The sequence below is a fragment of the Malurus melanocephalus genome, unplaced genomic scaffold, assembly GCF_030028575.1.
Source record: "Malurus melanocephalus ecotype Western Australia unplaced genomic scaffold, MMel_1.1 scaffold_631, whole genome shotgun sequence".
Lineage (NCBI taxonomy): Eukaryota > Metazoa > Chordata > Aves > Passeriformes > Maluridae > Malurus > Malurus melanocephalus.
In genome coordinates this window covers 339,669-357,211 of record NW_026623863.1, presented here as the reverse complement: position 1 = coordinate 357,211, position 17,543 = coordinate 339,669, and the positions used below count along the sequence as shown (strand labels likewise).

At 47.9% G+C, this 17,543-nt stretch overlaps 2 protein-coding genes across 2 annotated transcripts in view; one reads left to right on the top strand and one right to left on the bottom strand.

The window, feature by feature from the left end:
* Positions 1-4,853: 4,853 nt before the first annotated feature.
* SSR3 (signal sequence receptor subunit 3) lies at positions 4,854-7,997 on the top strand. Its single transcript, XM_057383416.1, has 5 exons — positions 4,854-5,035; positions 5,739-5,865; positions 6,317-6,415; positions 6,679-6,810; positions 7,451-7,997. Exons 1-5 carry the CDS (start codon positions 4,897-4,899, stop codon positions 7,515-7,517), a joined length of 564 nt encoding a protein of 187 aa, XP_057239399.1. The 5' UTR covers positions 4,854-4,896; the 3' UTR covers positions 7,518-7,997.
* A 2,212-nt stretch (positions 7,998-10,209) lies between these two features.
* Positions 10,210-17,543, bottom strand: part of KCNAB1 (potassium voltage-gated channel subfamily A regulatory beta subunit 1) — a 58,967-nt gene continuing 51,633 nt past the window's right edge. The window contains exons 9-14 of the mRNA XM_057383427.1: positions 15,121-15,206; positions 14,425-14,545; positions 13,750-13,844; positions 13,059-13,179; positions 12,159-12,247; positions 10,210-11,589 (exon numbers count right to left, since the gene is read on the bottom strand). Coding sequence (XP_057239410.1) covers positions 11,500-11,589; positions 12,159-12,247; positions 13,059-13,179; positions 13,750-13,844; positions 14,425-14,545; positions 15,121-15,206 — 602 coding nt within the window. The 3' untranslated portion in view covers positions 10,210-11,499. The remainder of the gene's footprint in view (positions 11,590-12,158; positions 12,248-13,058; positions 13,180-13,749; positions 13,845-14,424; positions 14,546-15,120; positions 15,207-17,543) is intronic.

Sequence of the window (17,543 nt, the reverse complement as noted above, 5' to 3'; positions counted from 1 at the left end):
AGTAACAGACTGCAGAGACACTCTGGGACATTAAACTGATTATTATAGCATCCATCCAGTTTGGAAGTTGATGCAAATGCACAAATTAATACAGAAAATGAGTGAAAATATGCCCACGGTGGGGACAGGCTCGTTTGGTTTAGATGGGATTTTGCTGAACTGCTGCACCCTCTTGTGGAAGTCTCTTAAATCCATGTAAGCCCTGGAAATTTAGTTAAGGCCAAAGCAACACCTACCAATCCTTAACAAACACAAACTGGTTCATCAAACACCACTGAACTTTTGAGACTTTTTAAGGATAAAGTGGATATCCTTTATGGATATCCTTAAAAAGTCTAACGATGATTCTGGAATATTTCTCAGGTGGATCCTGCCACCAGCTAAACAGTAATGTGCATGACTCAAACAGCAAGGAGGGAAATAGGAGTGTACACAACTTAAACTGAGAATGAAGTAACTGAATGGACAAAATCAATGCCAAATTCAACAGCWCACTTTTCTTCTAAGATRCAGGAGCTGAAGAACCAAAGACTGAAGTGCAGGGAGCAGCTGGGCGTCCGCCAGGCTGCAGAACACCTAAAGAAAACCAGCCCTAGGATGATTCAGAAACAGCCAAATGCCTACTCTGCACAGCAGCTGTTCTTGGAAACAGCCCGAAGTGCTGTGAGTAGGAGATACTCTGCTTTACAAATGAGAATGTGCACTTGGACATTATTTTTTTCCACAAGAATTCTGTGTGGGAACACATGTGAAATGCTTTACTGCTGGGATTCACAACCTGTGTGCTGAAGGGTACAGGATACTGCCTTCCTGTGTTCATTCCGTTCATGACCTTTGTCTTTCACATTTCCTAAGGTTTTTAAATTAGGAAACAAACTTAGTAGAATTTTCTCTAACCAGGTGGCCAGCTGGAAAACACAAAGTTTTCTGTGGATGTTTTAATCTCCAAATGTTCCAGGAGATGAAATAGTCAAAAACACCCCCTTTTATTCCCTCAGCCAAATATTCCTCACACAGCACATCGGTTTTATTTCATCCTTCCTACTTTAGGTATTAGCATTTTAGGAACCATCAGCACAGGGATGGTCAACTCTTCTGGTGACATGTTATAGGTTCAGCATTCCTGTGGCTCAAGTGCAGGTATTTGCCAAGCTCAGGGCTGCAGGAATGGGAAACCCCAGAGAAGACACAAGTGGTATGGAGCACCCTGAGCCCCTCCCAATCTGCTGAGGGATGGAGCAGCAGTGGTGGGTGGGTGCCAGGATGACACATGCCAGGCTCACAATTCCCATCTGGCTGCCTCCCTCCCACTGACAGGGATCCAGCCTGCTGAACTGGACTGGGATAATCCCACTGCAATCACCTCACATATCCCCAGTGTGAGGATCACGGGAGAGCCACTTTGCTGCTGCTGCTCCAGAGACAAAGCTCAGTATCCCCTAGGGAAACGACTGCTTGATTGCCTTTATGTTGTGGTTATTTTCCAAACAGTGCCTTTGAGATTGCTTTTCAAAAGTGGTCAGCTTCAAACTCCTCCCAGAATGAATGCTGAGCAAGGCTGAATCTATTCCTAGACATGATTTCAGTCATGTGGTCCACAGGCACAAGAACCTTCAAAATGCTAAAGATGGAAACTGGAGCAGATGAGACCATTTCAAGACATCAGAAATGGGTCACATATGGTACACACTGAGCTGCCTTCACCGACAGAAAGTGTCACAGAAATCCAGCAATTCCCAGCTTCTGGAAATGATAGGCACCTCTTTTGGGGGTGCATTCCAGTGGGAAGTGTCCCTGCCCATGGCAGGGCTTGGAACGAGATGAGCTTTAGGGTCCTTTCCAACACAAACCATTCTGGGATTCGAAACCGCATGGAGGGGCTGATTTGTCTGGAAAAGAAACCGGCCAGATTATGGCTCCAATTTTAAACCTCAGACACCACAGAATGTTACAGGAAAAGCACAGCACACAGGAGAACTGGAAAGCTTCTCATTCACCCAGCTCTCACACAGCGGGAGAAGCTGCTCAGCTCATGAGCGGTTATGCCCATTGAAAGGAGGTTTTCCTTTATATTTAAACAATTCCCCATCAGCTGATCCCAAACTCAGCACATTTAATCTCTTCCTGACTGTTAAATTGCAGTAATCTGACACGAAGGTACTTTGATTCTACAGACAGGTAAGTGGCAACAATAAAATAAACAAAATAAGCCTTTCTGGGAAATGTCACTGCCCTCATTTAATTTTTTCAGCTTAATCCACCTTTTATATTCAGAGAAAAAGTGAGAGCAGTAAAGATAATGCATGTATTTTCAGAATATTTATCACCTTTCCTGTGTTTCGGAAGAAATTTGGTAAGACTCCTAATTCCTAAGTTACAAAGATAACAGCATTCGTTTTCCTTTTACCAGAAGAGCTTTTGCTTTTGAGTCACAGAGCCATTGCTCCCCTGATTTTGATGCCTCACATTCCCAACAGCTTCTGAATGAGGATTTAGCCAAAATGCAAATTTAGGCACTTAAACAAAACCTGGAATTGTTTTGACAGAAACCAGTGGCCCTGTTTATTTTGGGGAAACATCTATGACATGCTCAGGGTATGAAGCTCTCACTGTACACAGAGTTCTGCCTGAAGCCACAGTCGGCCAGAGCCAGCAGCTTTAAAAAAGCAAAGTGCTCATTTGTTTTTTCAAGAAAATCTTTCATCATTCCCCTGCCTAAATCAATGTCCTGTTTCATCCTAATGGGGAGACAGATGGTCACTGGGCAGATTTTATCCCAAAATGACAGCATCTTTCCTATGTAAACCAAACCAAGAACAAAAAGACTTAATTATATCCCACCATGACACAAAACAAATTTACCCAGATAAGAAGGAAGAAATCTGGGCAAGGACAGAGATAATGACTAATCTAAATCTTGAGACAATCTTCCGCACAGTTTCCAACTACTTTATACAACTCTAAGCATGCTCTTGAATAAGAAAAGTCACATGATTGGCAGCATTAATTAATTAATGATGTTTCCTACTAGAATCACAGGCTGGGTTTGGGTTGGGAGGGACCTTAAAGCCCATCCAAGTGCAGCCCCCAGCCATGGGCAGGGACRTTGTGGGTTTAATCTGTTTTACAAAGAAACCAAGGCTGATTGCCACTCTTGTTGGAGAGCCATCCTCAGCATAGATTTGGGAATGCCACGTAACAGGAAAACTGCATTCCTGCTTGCAGAAGCCAGGAATTGCTGAAACCACTTGAGGAGAGTGCATTCCTGGCAGTGTCCCAAGGTCAGGCTGGACAAGGACAGTGGAAGGTGTTCCTGCCCATTTCAGGGGTGGAATGAACTGAGCTTTAAAGCCCCTTCCAGGCCAACCCACTCCATGATTCCCTGGCTGTGGAGCTGGAGAGCTGCACACTGCTCTCTGTGCACAGGTATGGCCACAATGGTACTCACGGGTGTTCCTGCTGCTCCTCAGAGCCCCATGGCTTCATCTGATGGGCTGGTGTGTCTGCAAATCCAGCCTGGGAATCCGCACAGGAGGGAGGTTTCCCAGCCTGAAGGAAGGTCTGGCTAGCAGAAGTGTAAGTCCCATAGCTGCCTGCAGATAACATGAATAGATCCTGTTAGCACATTGCCTCAATACACTCTGAATCTGAAAATCTGCTCTGTTTGGTCTTGGGAATACATTATGAGCTCAAAAAAACAGAGTCCTACTACACTTAAATGTTTTATAAAGTTATATCATAATGCATTAATTTTGTTTGTATTTAACCTCATTTAAACGTAACCTCATTTTCTGCAGCATTTCCTCATGGCATGCACCTCATGCGTTTTCTTGGAAGCAGTTAACACTAGTAACTGAGGGAAAATAAAATGGGAAAAATTACTTGAACTAAATTTTAGAAAAACACATGCTTTGCTAAATGAAGTTTACATCAAAACGTTAAAAATATGAAAAGAATTGGCAGTCCAGGGGACAAGGAGTGCTGCAGCCAGTCTAGGCCAACGGGACAACCATTGTATCCTACTGACAATTGCCCTCCACTGATGCAGGACACGGATGTTAATCCCCAAAATCTCTGAGGGCTACTATCACAAATTGTGGAGAGAACATTAAAAACAGGAAAAGGCAGGGCACTCTGCATGGCTCCCCAAACTGGGGTGGAGCTGGGGAGATTAGGAATATTTCTAAAGGCCTAAAACAAGACAGGGACGCTCTTCTATGGGGGCCGAAGGGTGGGATCTTCACAGCGAAGAACAACACAAGAGAAAACAGGACAAATTTCCACTCCTTCCCAGCCGAACTGTGACACCACGGAGGGATCCCGCCCCGCCGGGGACTCACCTGCCTCAGCCACCGGTGCCCCGACGCGGCAGCGGGGCTACATCGGGATAGGGATCGGGACCGGGGCCGGGCTGAGGGAGCGGGGCCGGGTTTGGGATTGGGATTACGCTCGGGCCGGGCTGAGGGAGCAGAGCCCGGTTGAGGGAGCAGTGCCCGGTTGAGGGAGCAGAGCCCGGTTGAGGGAGCAGTGCCCGGTCCAGGGAGCAGTGCCCGGTCCAGGGAGCAGTGCCCGGTTGAGGGAACAGTGCCCGGTTGAGGAATCACTGCCCGGTTGAGGGAGCAGCCCCCGCGGTTGAAGGAGCTGTGCCCGGTTGAAGGAGCAGTGCTCGGTCCAGTGAGCAGCCCCCGTTCGAAGGAGCAGCCCCCGGCTGAGGGAGCAGCCCCCGTTCGAGGGAACAGCCCCCGGTTGAGGAATCACTGCCCGTTCGAGGGAGCAGTCCCCGGTTGAAGGAGCAGCCCCGCGCTCCGGAAGCGCTCCTCTCCCCGCCGGGCCCGCCCCGCCCCGTGGCGCCTGACCCGGAGCCGCTCGGCCGCGCTGACGCTGCCTTGTCTCGCCATGGCTCCCAAGGGCGGCCCCGGCGGCCGGCAGCAGTCCGAGGAGGATCTGCTCCTGCAGGACTTCAGCCGCAACCTCTCGGCCAAGTCCTCCGCTCTCTTCTTCGGCAACGCCTTCATCGTCTCCGCCATCCCCATCTGTGAGCGGGCGAGGGCGGGCGGCGGGCTCTGAGGGGAGAGGAGACCCTGGGAGAGGGGGATCAGCAACGCTGAGGGGAGCAGAGACCGTGGGGGGATCAGCAGCTTCTGAGGGGGGAAAAAAACCCTGGAAGAGGGGGATCAGCAGCCCCTGATGGAAGCAGGAGATTGGGAAGGGGGATCAACAGCCCCTGAGGGGATCAGGACTCCGCACTGCCCGCGGCGATCCCGACACCGCTGCTCCGCTGCCCCGCTGCCGGCTCTAAGCCCTGTCGGGTCGTGGCTCCGAACCGTGTGGGATCCTGGCTCCGAACCGTGTGGGATCCTGGCTCCGAACCGTGTGGGATCGTGGCCCGGGCCGTGTGCGGTTCTCTTTCTGAGCCGTGTGCGGTTCTCTTTCTGAGCCCTGTCGGGTCGTGGCTCCGGCCGTGTCGGCTCCAGGCAGCACTGACGTGTCACAGCGGCCTCAGCAGGCTCTGCCGTGCTCTCACAAAGCTCCTTTCAGCCACGGGCAAAGCACATTTCACCATTCCAAAAGATTTTTAATGCAGTTGAAAGACCCTCCCCAAGAGATTTTGGAGGAGCTGGCTTGGATCTGGCAAGGCCATTGCAGAATTACAGAGCTCAGATCCTGTATGGGTCTCCAGTAAGGGGCGTTTTTCTTGGAGAGAAACCCGCTTCAAATACCATTTTCCTTTTTTAAAGGGCTTTATTGGAGGATATGGCATATGGATCTCGTTCAGTCTGCAGTCCTGTACAGCGTGATGACCCTCATCAGTACCTATCTTGTGGCTTTTGCGTATAAAAACGTCAAGTTTGTCCTCAAACACAAGTGAGTTGGTGCCTGTTTGAAGTAGAATTTATCATTTAATAACTGAACAAAACCAGCATTTATTACTGTATTTTTGAATTAGTAAGAATGCTTGAAATGTTACTCCACAAAGTATTCTACACACAGGTATCTCCTAATTGGTTTCCTTTGTTCTCTTGTAATTACAGTCAAATCTTGTCAGCCAAGAGTATGGTCAAACAGCAAACCCACCTTCATGCTGAGGGGGTATTAGCACAAATTATGCTTAAATTATAAATTATTTATTATATGTAAATTACAGTAGTAATTATTACTATTATTTCTTGTTGTCCCTTCACCTTGACAAAACTGCCTGGTATCTTGGCTAAGTTTTATTCTTTACTGTAAATAAAACTTCCTGTAATCCCAGGGCTGGGTTGTGGGTTTTTTTTTTTTTCTTTCTGAAGTGTGACATGAGTGGTGTTACTTACAGAGTAGCCCAGAAAAGAGAAGATGCTGTTTCCAAAGAGGTGACTCGCAAGCTGTCCGAGGCAGACAACAGGAAGATGTCCCGCAAGGAGAAGGATGAAAGGTGATCTCTCTGTCCTCTTCCTTCTCTCCCTTGTTAAGTACTGCTCACTTCTTAATGTGGSTGTGYCAGGRTATCCCCARCCCTGGAAGTGTCCAAGGCCAGGCTGGAACAGGCTTGGAGCAGCCTGGGATAGTGGAAGGTGTCCCTGCCCAAGCACCACCACAAGATGAGCTTTAAGGCCCCTTGCAACCCAAACCTTTCCAGGATTTTTTCATACCCATTGATTTAAACATATTTGGAATTTTATCTCTGCTTGCTCCTAGAATTCTGTGGAAGAAAAATGAAGTTGCAGACTATGAGGCAACAACTTTTTCCATCTTCTACAACAACACCCTCTTTCTGGTCCTGGTCATCATCGCTTCCTTTTTTGTGCTGAAGAACTTCAACCCCACTGTGTATCCTTTATCCCCACACTGAAACCCCCACAGTTAGTTGTCACTACCAGCTGTAGTTGTCACGTGTGCTGTGCCATTACTCTGTTGGCAGCTCATTGTACATCAGCTTACAATATTGTAGCATAAAGATAAGAGGTTACCAAAAACGAAGTCTCTGGATCACATAAATGTGACATGAGATGTTTTGCACATCTGTGATAAGGGTACTTGGACAATATATGGAAATTCTCCTGGCTTTGCCGTTCCTATTGTAGTTTTGGAATGAGGAGGGAGCTCATTTTCYTGCAGAAACACTGTGTCAGTATTGGTTGCCCAGAGCTCTTACCTGACAGGATGTTCAGTTTCAGTAACTTCCCCAGTAAAATATTTTGTTCTGAAAGAAATTAGCATTGCCAACAGGGCAGTTAATTCAAGACCCATATTTGTAAAACTTCTTAGAGAGCAGGCTAAACTTCAGGGGTGTCTTAATGCTGAAGGTGAGTTAATGCACTGATTGTAAGCTGTGTTTCAGGTTGCAATGTTCCAGTTTTAAAACTACAGAAGAAGACCATTTCAGTTTCTTCCTTTTCATAAAACTACTAAATGATCTATACCAAAGAAGTATCTTGACAGTTGTATGTCCTTAACCTGTTCCCTACAGAAACTACATCCTTTCTATCAGTGCTTCCTCAGGACTGATTGCTCTGCTGTCTACAGGATCCAAGTAGAAAACCCAGAGCAATTTCTTCCTGTGAGAGGCTTCAACTGCCATCAAAATGCCTAAGGGTGGAATAGGAATAATTTTTTTTTTTTTAGCATGAGGAAAATGTGGGGAGGGCTTGAATCCTAACTGGTTGAATTATATTTACTTTTGGTATCTTTACATGGTATTTGATATTGGAGTTTTTCAGGTTTTTTTTTTACTTAGCAAGGAGAAGCAATGGGGTGTGAGCTGTGAGCAGACATCCCCTTTTCTGCACCAGGGAGGAGTGATGGTGCTGCAGCTCCACCCTGGGGGCTCTGCACACCCAGCTCTACCTGCAGCCTGGAGCAGAATTCCCCTGCCAGTTGGGTGACTGGCCTCAGCCAAACCCACTGAGCATAAGAGAGACAATCCAGTTATCATCGTAACTTGAAAAGTTGTAATAAAAAGGAGCTTTTTTGCCATTTAATTCCTTGTATTTTCATTCTTCATTTTTAAAAAATGTGTATTTTCATATCTTGGTTTGTCAGCTCTGCCTTCAGAAGAGAGGAGACTTTTACAAGTTAACAAATTCCTTAGAAATACTCCTCATTTTTGAGTAACGTGGAGTCAGGACAAAACCTAAATCTCCTAGAAAAAATGCTTTTGAAGTGGTTTGAATATATTCTCTTTTTTCATTCATCTTCGGAATTGTAAATAAATAAAAAACCCTGCCAGTTTCCCTGCACAGCTTAAGAAAAATGCTTTAGCTGGCTTTTAATAATGGGTTTATCAGACAATCCTGTGCCTTCTTTTCTGGCTATCACTGGAGCAGCTGTTCAGTTAAATGCCAAACTCTACTGCTATTAATGCAATTCCAGTTACAGATCCTGCCATTACAGACTCGGGATCCTGCACAGGGAAGAAATAGAAAGTTTATAATCAGATTTAATGGAACAATTACTCTGCTAATCTTGGCTTCAATAAGATTAATGGAAAACAGCAAAATGGAGAATCTGAAGAGCAGGAGACAGTAATGGCTCTATTTCTGGCAAATTCAAGTCCTTTTGGTCATGTAATACTCCCTACATTTACTGTTTTCTCTCAAAATAGATGGATTTTCTTTATCCCTTCTGCCTGGTTCTTCAGCACTGAAAAGAGACACTTCCATCATGCTGCTGCCTGCCTTGGACAGTTTAATTTTCCTTGGCCTCACTTCTCATAAGGGATATTATTGATGTATTTGAGCCTTAGTATTTAGCACACATAAAGCCAATTTTTAACAAACCTCTCTAAACAGCCAGAACCCAACACAAAGCCAGGCTGGCTCCTCTGGGAGCAGCAGGACTTTGATGTTGCTGTTTTTCCTCTGTTCCTCCCAGAACACCCCGTACTGAAATTCAAACACTTGAACAGACAACATTGTTATCCTCCCTTTCCTGGCAGCGTTGGGGATTTAGCAGGTGGATTTGCCAGTAAATCTGTTCTCTGGAGCAGTGCTTGGATGCAGCACTTTCTTCTGCCATTACTGTCAACTCACTGAGTCTTTTAGTATCAGCTTTTCATCTTTTAGGGCTTTTTTGGTATTGACAGTTGCTGAGGCCTGGCACTTAGTGAGTGTCAGAATTTTCCTGGAGCAGGAACACTGAGCACTGACAGCCTGAAACAAAAGCAGGTGGGTGGGTGGGGTGGATTGCGTTTTGCAAAAAACCTAATCTTGAACCTTCACAGAAAAATTTGGGGCTTTTTTTAGTTGGCATTTGGATTTTTGTTCACTTTTTCAGTTGGTTTATTTTCTTTGAAGGTGGTGTTTGGTTTTTCCTTGCAATCCCCACTACAAGCTGTAATGATAAATTAAAAATTCAATATAATAGACTGAAATTATGTTTCTCCAGTCTAATGCTTAAGAGCTGGGCTGCTGCTTGGCCCCACATTGCCCTCAGAGCCTGAAGGTCTTGCTCCAAGCAAGCGACATTGCCATCTCCTAAATTAGAAAAAGTTGGGAATGAATCTAGTTTTAATACATTCTTGGATTCCCAAGTACATGAGAAAGGGAAGAGAGAACATTAAATTGTCCCTCCAGAAGAAGGAAAAGGAATTAGTCTGCTACTGGGAGGATAATTATATTACATTAATAAAACTGTTAACTGTGTAATGGTCGAAGCCTTTGTACAAATTACCAAGAGTTAATGTGATGTGATGCAACACTGGGGGATGTTACCACGATGGGAAGGGAAGGGGGGCTGCACCTCAGCTGGCTGTGAGGGGCCAGGGTCACCTTGGAGAGGGTGGGGACAGCTGCACTGTGCTTATCTCAGGCCAGGGGCCTTAAACCCACCCAGTGCCACCCCTGCCATGGCAGGGACACCTCTCACTGTCCCAGGCTGCTCCAGCCCCAATGTCCAGCCTGGCCTTGGGCACTGCCAGGGATCCAGGGGCAGCCACAGCTGCTCTGGGCACCCTGTGCCAGGGCATCCCCACCTCCCAGGGAACAATTCCCAATATCCCATCCATCCCTGCCCCTTTCAGCTTCAGGCCAGGACAGACCTTACCTTAGGGACTGACTTCCAGCAGTTTTATTCCCCAGGCACAGCTGCAATGGTTCCCCGGGCACAGCTGAAATTATTCCCTGGGCAGAGCTGCAATGATTCCTGTGGAACAACCCCCCAATCCTCAGCAGAAGGCCCTGCAGGCCCAGAGCAGCTCTGGTGTCAGTAACAGGTCTGCAGGTACCAGGGTAGATGCACAAAATGCTTTTATTTTGTCCAAGCAGATTTCCAGTCAGACTGCATTTCCCATGTACAGCAGGAGTCATTTACACACACCACAGCTTCAAATACAGGAGGAGAGCACTCGGGAGCTGGGAGCTCTCACCTGGCCCAGGTGAGACTCCAGGGGGGGAGRAGAGTACAAGGGTCCTACAAATACTGTACAGAGCTGGATCCCAGCAGGGAGGGGAGAAATACAGACTGAAATCATAGGAGCATGGTACAGAGCAAATCCACGGGAAGGTACAACGTGGTTCTTGAGCTGGGCAAATTACGATGTAAATTCTTCCTGTCAACTCCTGTAAATGCTCACAAAAACCTGTCTGAAATGTGTCTATGCAYTTACTTATCCCCAGTTCCAAACCGAGTGAAAGCAGATGTAGCCTTTTGAAGTCCGTACCTGATTGTTCCTGCAGTTCTCAGCAGCTATATATTATATATATTTATAGTATCTATATCCTTAAAAGCTCCTGAATATTGAAATTTGCAGTAGCTCTGTCTACAAGCAGGCAGAAGTAGAGGCAGGTTTCTATAGATGCAAAACCCAATATTTAATCATGGCTTTCTTGGTTTAAGGTTTATGGAGAAGTAGAACTTTGCAGAGCTGTTGTGTTCAGTAACCTGACATGCGTGTCTGGGCTTCCTAACGCTGCCCAGGAGCACTCCCCAGCCRCAAGAGCTGCATAATTAGGAGCTGAACTATCTAATTTCTACCTATTTCTCTGTCTTACAGCCTTTATCCAACTACAAAGAAATCCTAAAGCTTATATTCAGCATAAAAAAGCAAAGTTTGAGCTTGCCCCTTCCATCTGTTAACCTGAAGAAACTTTATAGTTGAGATTTCCCAAATGTGGTTTTATTAAAACCTGAAGTTGTATCTGGCTTTTCTTCATTGAAAAAATAGAACTGTACATCCTTCTTTAATTACCAAGTACCTGAAGGTTAGAAATTTTTTTTTTTTTTTTTTTGCTTTTCAAGTGTTTTTCACAGCACAAGCATGAGGTGCAAAGAGTAAAGTAAAAATTAATGAACTCGGTCAAGAAGGTAAGAAAATACAAGGTTATTCTTGGTTAGAAGAGAGATCAACTGTGCTTTTAAATTCACTGCAGAGTAGTAGCAAGAGCACACATCTCGAAGGATCCAGTGACAGTAGAGACACCGAGCAGCAAGTGCTGAATGATTCTCATGAGAGTAATTCGGGGCTGTACTGGAGTACAGAGCACTTCTAAACCATGCAGTCCAGGAAATTCATGCAGCGCATTAGGATCTGTAGTCCTTCTTGCTGTAGGGCTTGTTGCCTAGGATATTATCTATTTCATTTACAATATGGGATGTCATCTTTGGAAGGACCTAGGGGKGGAAGAGAGCGATGTTTCATCCAGATAGTTCCAAAATGAAACCCAGATTTTATCCAAGTACATTTCCTCTGGGGTTTTTGTGTGACAGATATTAAACACTCATCTAATAACGTTCTCCCTTAAAGGAAAAAACCACTGGAGTATTTTTGCTCAGTGATCATAACAAAGCCTCTCAACTTTATATCTGAAATATTGCTTGGGATRCAAGCTGGTGGCAAGGACAGCAGAGGAAGAGAAAGCTGCGATGTGGGAAACAGCAGGGAATAACTGGGGTGGGTGCAGGTGACGTGTGACAGCACAGAATCTGTCACCAGTCCTGCAATCATCTGCAATACATGGAAGCTGCTGATGCCACCCTCGTGTCACTGGACACATCTGCAGTGACCCCAAATGTGCTACTATGTCACAGTGACACCAGAGATGTGCCCAATGAAGGAGCACGAACAGAGCTGGGAGACAAAATCCCGAGTGTTACCCCTGTGTGGGGAAAGGAGGGTGCTGGGTGATGGTGCTGCCCCCACCCAGGGGCTGAGCAGGGCTAACCCCCCATGAAATCCTCACCTGAATGGCTCCGAGGTTCTCAATCAGCTGCTCGGGGTTGGAGGATCCCAGAAGGACAGAGCTCACCCCCTCATTCCTCAGGCACCACGCTGGGGATAAAGGCACAAGGGGGTCAGGAACAAAGGTGGAATGGCACGGCCTTGCTGCACAGTGTCTGACAGAGCCTCTGTCTCTGCTTTTAAAATTATTTGTTCCAACTTTGCTCCTCTGGCACTACCAGGAGGAAGATGCAGGGATCAAATAACAAACCCCACAGATTTTCCAGCATCCCACCCAAGCTTGGTCCCTGCCCCAGGTCTTCTCATCCTTGTCGGGTTTGGTTTTTCCCTATCATAAAACACTGATGAACCAGGGATCACCTTTCTGACAGATGTGTGGGATTTGCCAGCCTCAGCTCTCAGCAGCATGAAGACAATTATTACAAAAAAAACCCCAAAAGTCATTTTGAACAGCGATCTCTTGTGTCTGTCAGCTTAGCACCCCAAAGRTGATGGCTCCATGTGGGGTGGGAGTGTGCAGGGAAACAGGCAGGAAACAGAGGACCCCTCTGACCCTGTCACAGCCTGATGGTGCTGCTGGCAGCAATCCTGGTTTAGGGAATTGCTGCCCAGAGCAGCTGTGGCTGCCCCTGCACCCCTGGCAGTGCCCAAGGCCAGGTTGGATGAGCCACCTGGGACAGTGGAAGGTGTCCCTGTCCATGGCAGGGGGTGGAACAAACTGAGTTTTAAGCTCCTCCCGAAACCAAACCATTCCAGGATAAAGAATCATTTATGCATTTGAACAACAAACACATCTCCAGCTCCAGGCCCAGACCAAACCATGATGGAAATGCAGCACATCTTCAGCGTTATTCTTGCCCAAGGCACCCTGACCCCTGAGAGGGGCAGGAGCAGCACCCACCGACAGCGAGCTGCGGCAGCGTGCAGCCCAGGCGCTCGGCGATGGGGGACAGGTCCTTCAGCTTGCCCTGCTGCTTCCTGCCCTCCTCGCTGATGATCTTCTCCTTCAGCCACTGGTAGCACTGCAGAGCAAGCACAGCACGTCAGCCTGCGTCCTCCAAAGTTTAAGGCAATTTATAATTATAATCTATAAATATATAAATGGCAGCGCTTGAAAAGCCACAGCCACTCCAGAAGGTCGTGGAGGCTGAGAATACAGAGCTTGGCTACCCAAAGCCATCAGGGCAGCACCAGAATGTCCCCTATTGTCCTCATCTCCCTGGTTTTATCCTYGCTCCAGAACCTGGAATCTCCTCAGTTTTCCTTTTGGACCCCATAACCCCCAGAAAGAATAAAAGCAGGATAACTGTGGAGAAACCAAGCTGTGGTGACACCCTGCCCCAATCCTGCCCCAAATCCCAGTCCTGGGTCAAACCCCAATCSTGCCCCAGCCCCTGTCAGCCCCCAGCTCCGTGCGTGGGGAACCTGAGCTCGCTCTAACCCAGATTCTCCTGCTCTTTGGAGCGTGGTTGCCAGAGAAACCGAGCTGCTCCACCACACAGAGCCCGGCCTTCCCACCAGGGAGCCCTTTCCCCTTTGCTGTTTCCCCGCTCCCACCAAAGCAGCACAACTCAAACACCCCCAGGAAATACCTTGAGTGAAGCCCTTGAGCTTTCAGGGACCCCGTTGCCGTATTTCCCTGAGATGATCCCACAGGCCAGGGGAGACCACGTCATCGCTCCCACCCCTGCAGAGCGAACAGAAAAAGGGGATTTAGGGGAGCTCTGTAAATCAGAGCTGTAGCAAAAATAGCACTCTCAGTTAAAAACTAAAAGAGAAGCAATGCAGCTGCTGCTTGTTTCTGCTGCCCCTGGCAGCTGCTCTGTTGGTGCCCTCCAGGAAGATGCTGCTGATGCCCTTAAGGGCACTGAGGATTTGTTTTACTTAATGGGCCACATGAACCTCAGAGARCGAGAAACAGCCAAAGCAATTAACAGTTAATATGTTTATTAACAGACTTCATTTATTAATATATAATATTAAGCAACACTTCTTTATCAGAGGCACAGTCAACCAGTTTTTCTCTTCTTTTATATTTTTATATATATATACTATATATTTATTTATATGTATATATATTTTTTTTTTTTTTTTTTTTTATATCTTTATATATATATACTATATATTTATTTATATGTATATATATTTTTTTTAATATTTTTTTTTCTTTTCAATAGACAGAGACTTGGCTTTGTCACTGGTCCCACCTGGAGCCCCAGGACACCCTGCTCTCCCTTCCTGCCAGGGCACAGCAGCCTCAGACTCACCGATTTTGTGGTACAGCTCTGGCAGCTGCACCTCCACCTTCTCCCTCTGGAAGAGATGGTACTCGGCCTGCTCACACACAGGGGGGATCATGTTAAACTGCCTGGCCACCGAGTAGGCTTCCTGCAGACGAGAAAACGGGGAAAACGCTTCAATCAGTGAAAACATCGTGCAGGACATGCAGGCAATGTTCTTTGAGGGTGCAGAAGATGTGCAGGAGATGTGCAGGAGATGTGCAGCAGATGTGCAGCAGATGTGCAGGAAATGTGCAGGAGATGTGCAGGAGATGTGCAGCAGATGTGCAGCAGATGTGCAGGAGATGTGCAGCAGATGTGCAGGAGATGTGCAGGCCAGGTCGAGCTTTGCTGTCCCTTGGCAGGGGGCAGTGGGGACGAGCAGGATGCTCCAGTGGTGGCATCTCCAGAATCACAGCCTGCTCTGACATTAAGGGGACATTAAAGGGACATTAAAGCCCATYTCATTCCACCCCCTGTCCTGGGCCAGGCTGGCCACCAGCACTGMTATCAAACTGAAGGACTTGGCTTCAGTCAAAGCAAAATGGCACAAACCCAAACAAACCCCCCAGACACCAGCCCACCCTCTCCTAATTAGCACTGGGCTGGTTCTGGAGCAGCTTTTCGATTGTCTGAGTAAATCCTGGAGCTAATCCCGTGCCAGCCCCCGTTTCATGCCCGTACCATGATCTCCATGGCGCTCCAGCGGGACGTGCCCCAGTACATGGCCATGCCCTGGTTGATCACATGTGTCATCGCCCGCACGATYTCTGCAGGAAGGCAAAACAGCAGCGTCAGGAGTGCCCAGAGCCCCATTCCCAGCCCCAAATCCATCCCCGGTTCCACACACGCTGCCCATCCCGAGCACTGAGCACTGCTCCTGCTGCGCTCTCCTGCCCAAGTGTGCCTGGGAAAGCATTTTCAGTGSAAACATCACAACCTTGACCTGCTGCTGGCTAAAATCTGCTTTTCCCACCGCCTCTTGCCTGCCACGGCCTGAGGAGAGCATTTCGTTCAAAACCTAACACAAGAGGGCAGCACGGTGGAAAAAGAAACTTGAAAATAATTTCTATTTCTTTTAAAATTCACCTCCTGGAAGCACACAGCTGGGTCTGCTTCTTTTCACCAGGAGCACTGGGGGCAAAGCTGCAAAGCTGTGTGATTGAACCCCACAACAGCAAGGACCTGTCACCGCTGCAAACCCAGCCACAGCTKCTCTGGGCACYCTGTGCCAGGGCTCACCACCCTCACAGGGAACAATTCCTGCCCAAAATYCCATCCAWCCCTGCCCTGTGTCACAGGAGCAGCCACAGCCCGTGACCCCCTCTCTGGCTATGGCAATAAATCCTCATTTCTGAAAGGCTTCARAGCCCAGCAGCAGCTGCAGCACAGACACGACCCCAACCACTGGAAAAATGGACCAAACACACTCTGAGAAGCAAAAGCAAACACTTCTGGGGCACTGCTGCCTGTGACACCTCAGGATCAGCGGGCACTGCCACCWCTCTGTGTGCCCTTCCCCTGGGACAGTCCAGGAGCTGACTCTGCCCATGCACAGCAGCGATTCTGACACCCCAAACCCCTCTGTGGGGCTGTCCTGGAGCCTGCCCTGCCCGTGGGTCCCTGCTGTGCCCATGRATGCCCCACAGTGCCCATAAATCTCCCCATTCCCCCAGGATGAGGACCTCAGACCCCGCTGAGGACCAAGACGAGCTGCCGTTCCCAGGGCAGGATTCTCRTCCTACTTCTGGAGAGGGAAAAGCAGCAGGCTGGCAGCGAGGAGGGTTCTGTGCCAATCTGGGCGTTGCTGAGATGCCTCTGCAGGCTCTGACAGGCAGCTCGRGGGGTGAAGGCTCCATTTATAACCTGCAGCAGGGCTGGGATCCATTTGACACACAGACCTGCCCTAAACCTAAACACAAATCCACTTTATCCGAGGGAATGAGGGAAAGGAAATAAAAACCCCAGACAGCWTTAAAGCCAGCACTGGGTTGTACAGGAAACTTCCATTTCTTTCCAAAAAAATAGAAATTCATTTCACTGGAGTGTAAATATAGAATCAGAGATGGGTTGGGGCTTTAAAGATCATTGACACCCAAGGCCTTGCTRTGGGCAGGGGCACCTTCCACCTGACCRGGGCTCCAGGACACACAAATGAGCTATTTCAAGCTTTCCCATCYGAATATTTAATTAAAAATTGTTGTTCATTTCCTACCCTCCTCAGTCTAAGCCAGTAAGTGATCCTTCCCTTCCTCCCTCCCTCCTCAGCAGCTTCTCCCTGGGTTTAGTTTTCTATTTTTGCCCYGCCACCATTTCAGAGTTTTGAAAAACATTTCGTCACACGCCTCTTACACATCTCAGCCTGCGGTTGTTTTCATTTCTCCCACCTCTACTCCTTTCAAAAAAACCCCCAASTCAACTCAGAAGATGTATATAAATATATAGATCTATAAATTCTTGTTTACAGAGCCAGGGGATGGCGATGGCACTCGGGAAGGGCACACACCCAWCTCTCCTGGTCTGCCAGCTGGGTGCCCAAATGGTAGCACTTTAGAACAGGAATTTATTTTTTTTTTAAATATAAATCAATGTTTCAAAGCCCAAATAACAGCCCCTGGCAGCACAATAACAATAATTTTGAAGTAGCTGAAAGTTCCCTGGTAGGAATGTTGTCACCRTCCGTCCCCGTGTGCCAGGGCTGTGCCTGGTGCTGGATACGCTATGGGGACCTGGCACTGTGACAATGGGGGGGTGACACCAGGGGACCCCAGGGACCCTCCTGTSCAGCTGCACTCACGGAAAAGCCCCTTGGGATGCAGAAAAAGCATCGGCTCACACAGCAGGGAGATGAGACCTTCAGGCTCAGTAATGAGGCACGAAACACATGGGCATTCTGGAGAGATGGATCCTTCCCATAACCTGTCCCCAAAGTCCCTAATCRAGGGGCCTGTGTGGTGGCAGAGGACAGCAGAGACACCCCACACATGGCTGATCCAGTCCCGGTGAGGATGGGCAGCCCCTCACCCCTGCCTGGCAGATCCCAACCCTGCCTGGCAGATCCCAGCCCAGCCTGGCAGATCCCAGCCCTGCCTGGCAGATCCCAGCCC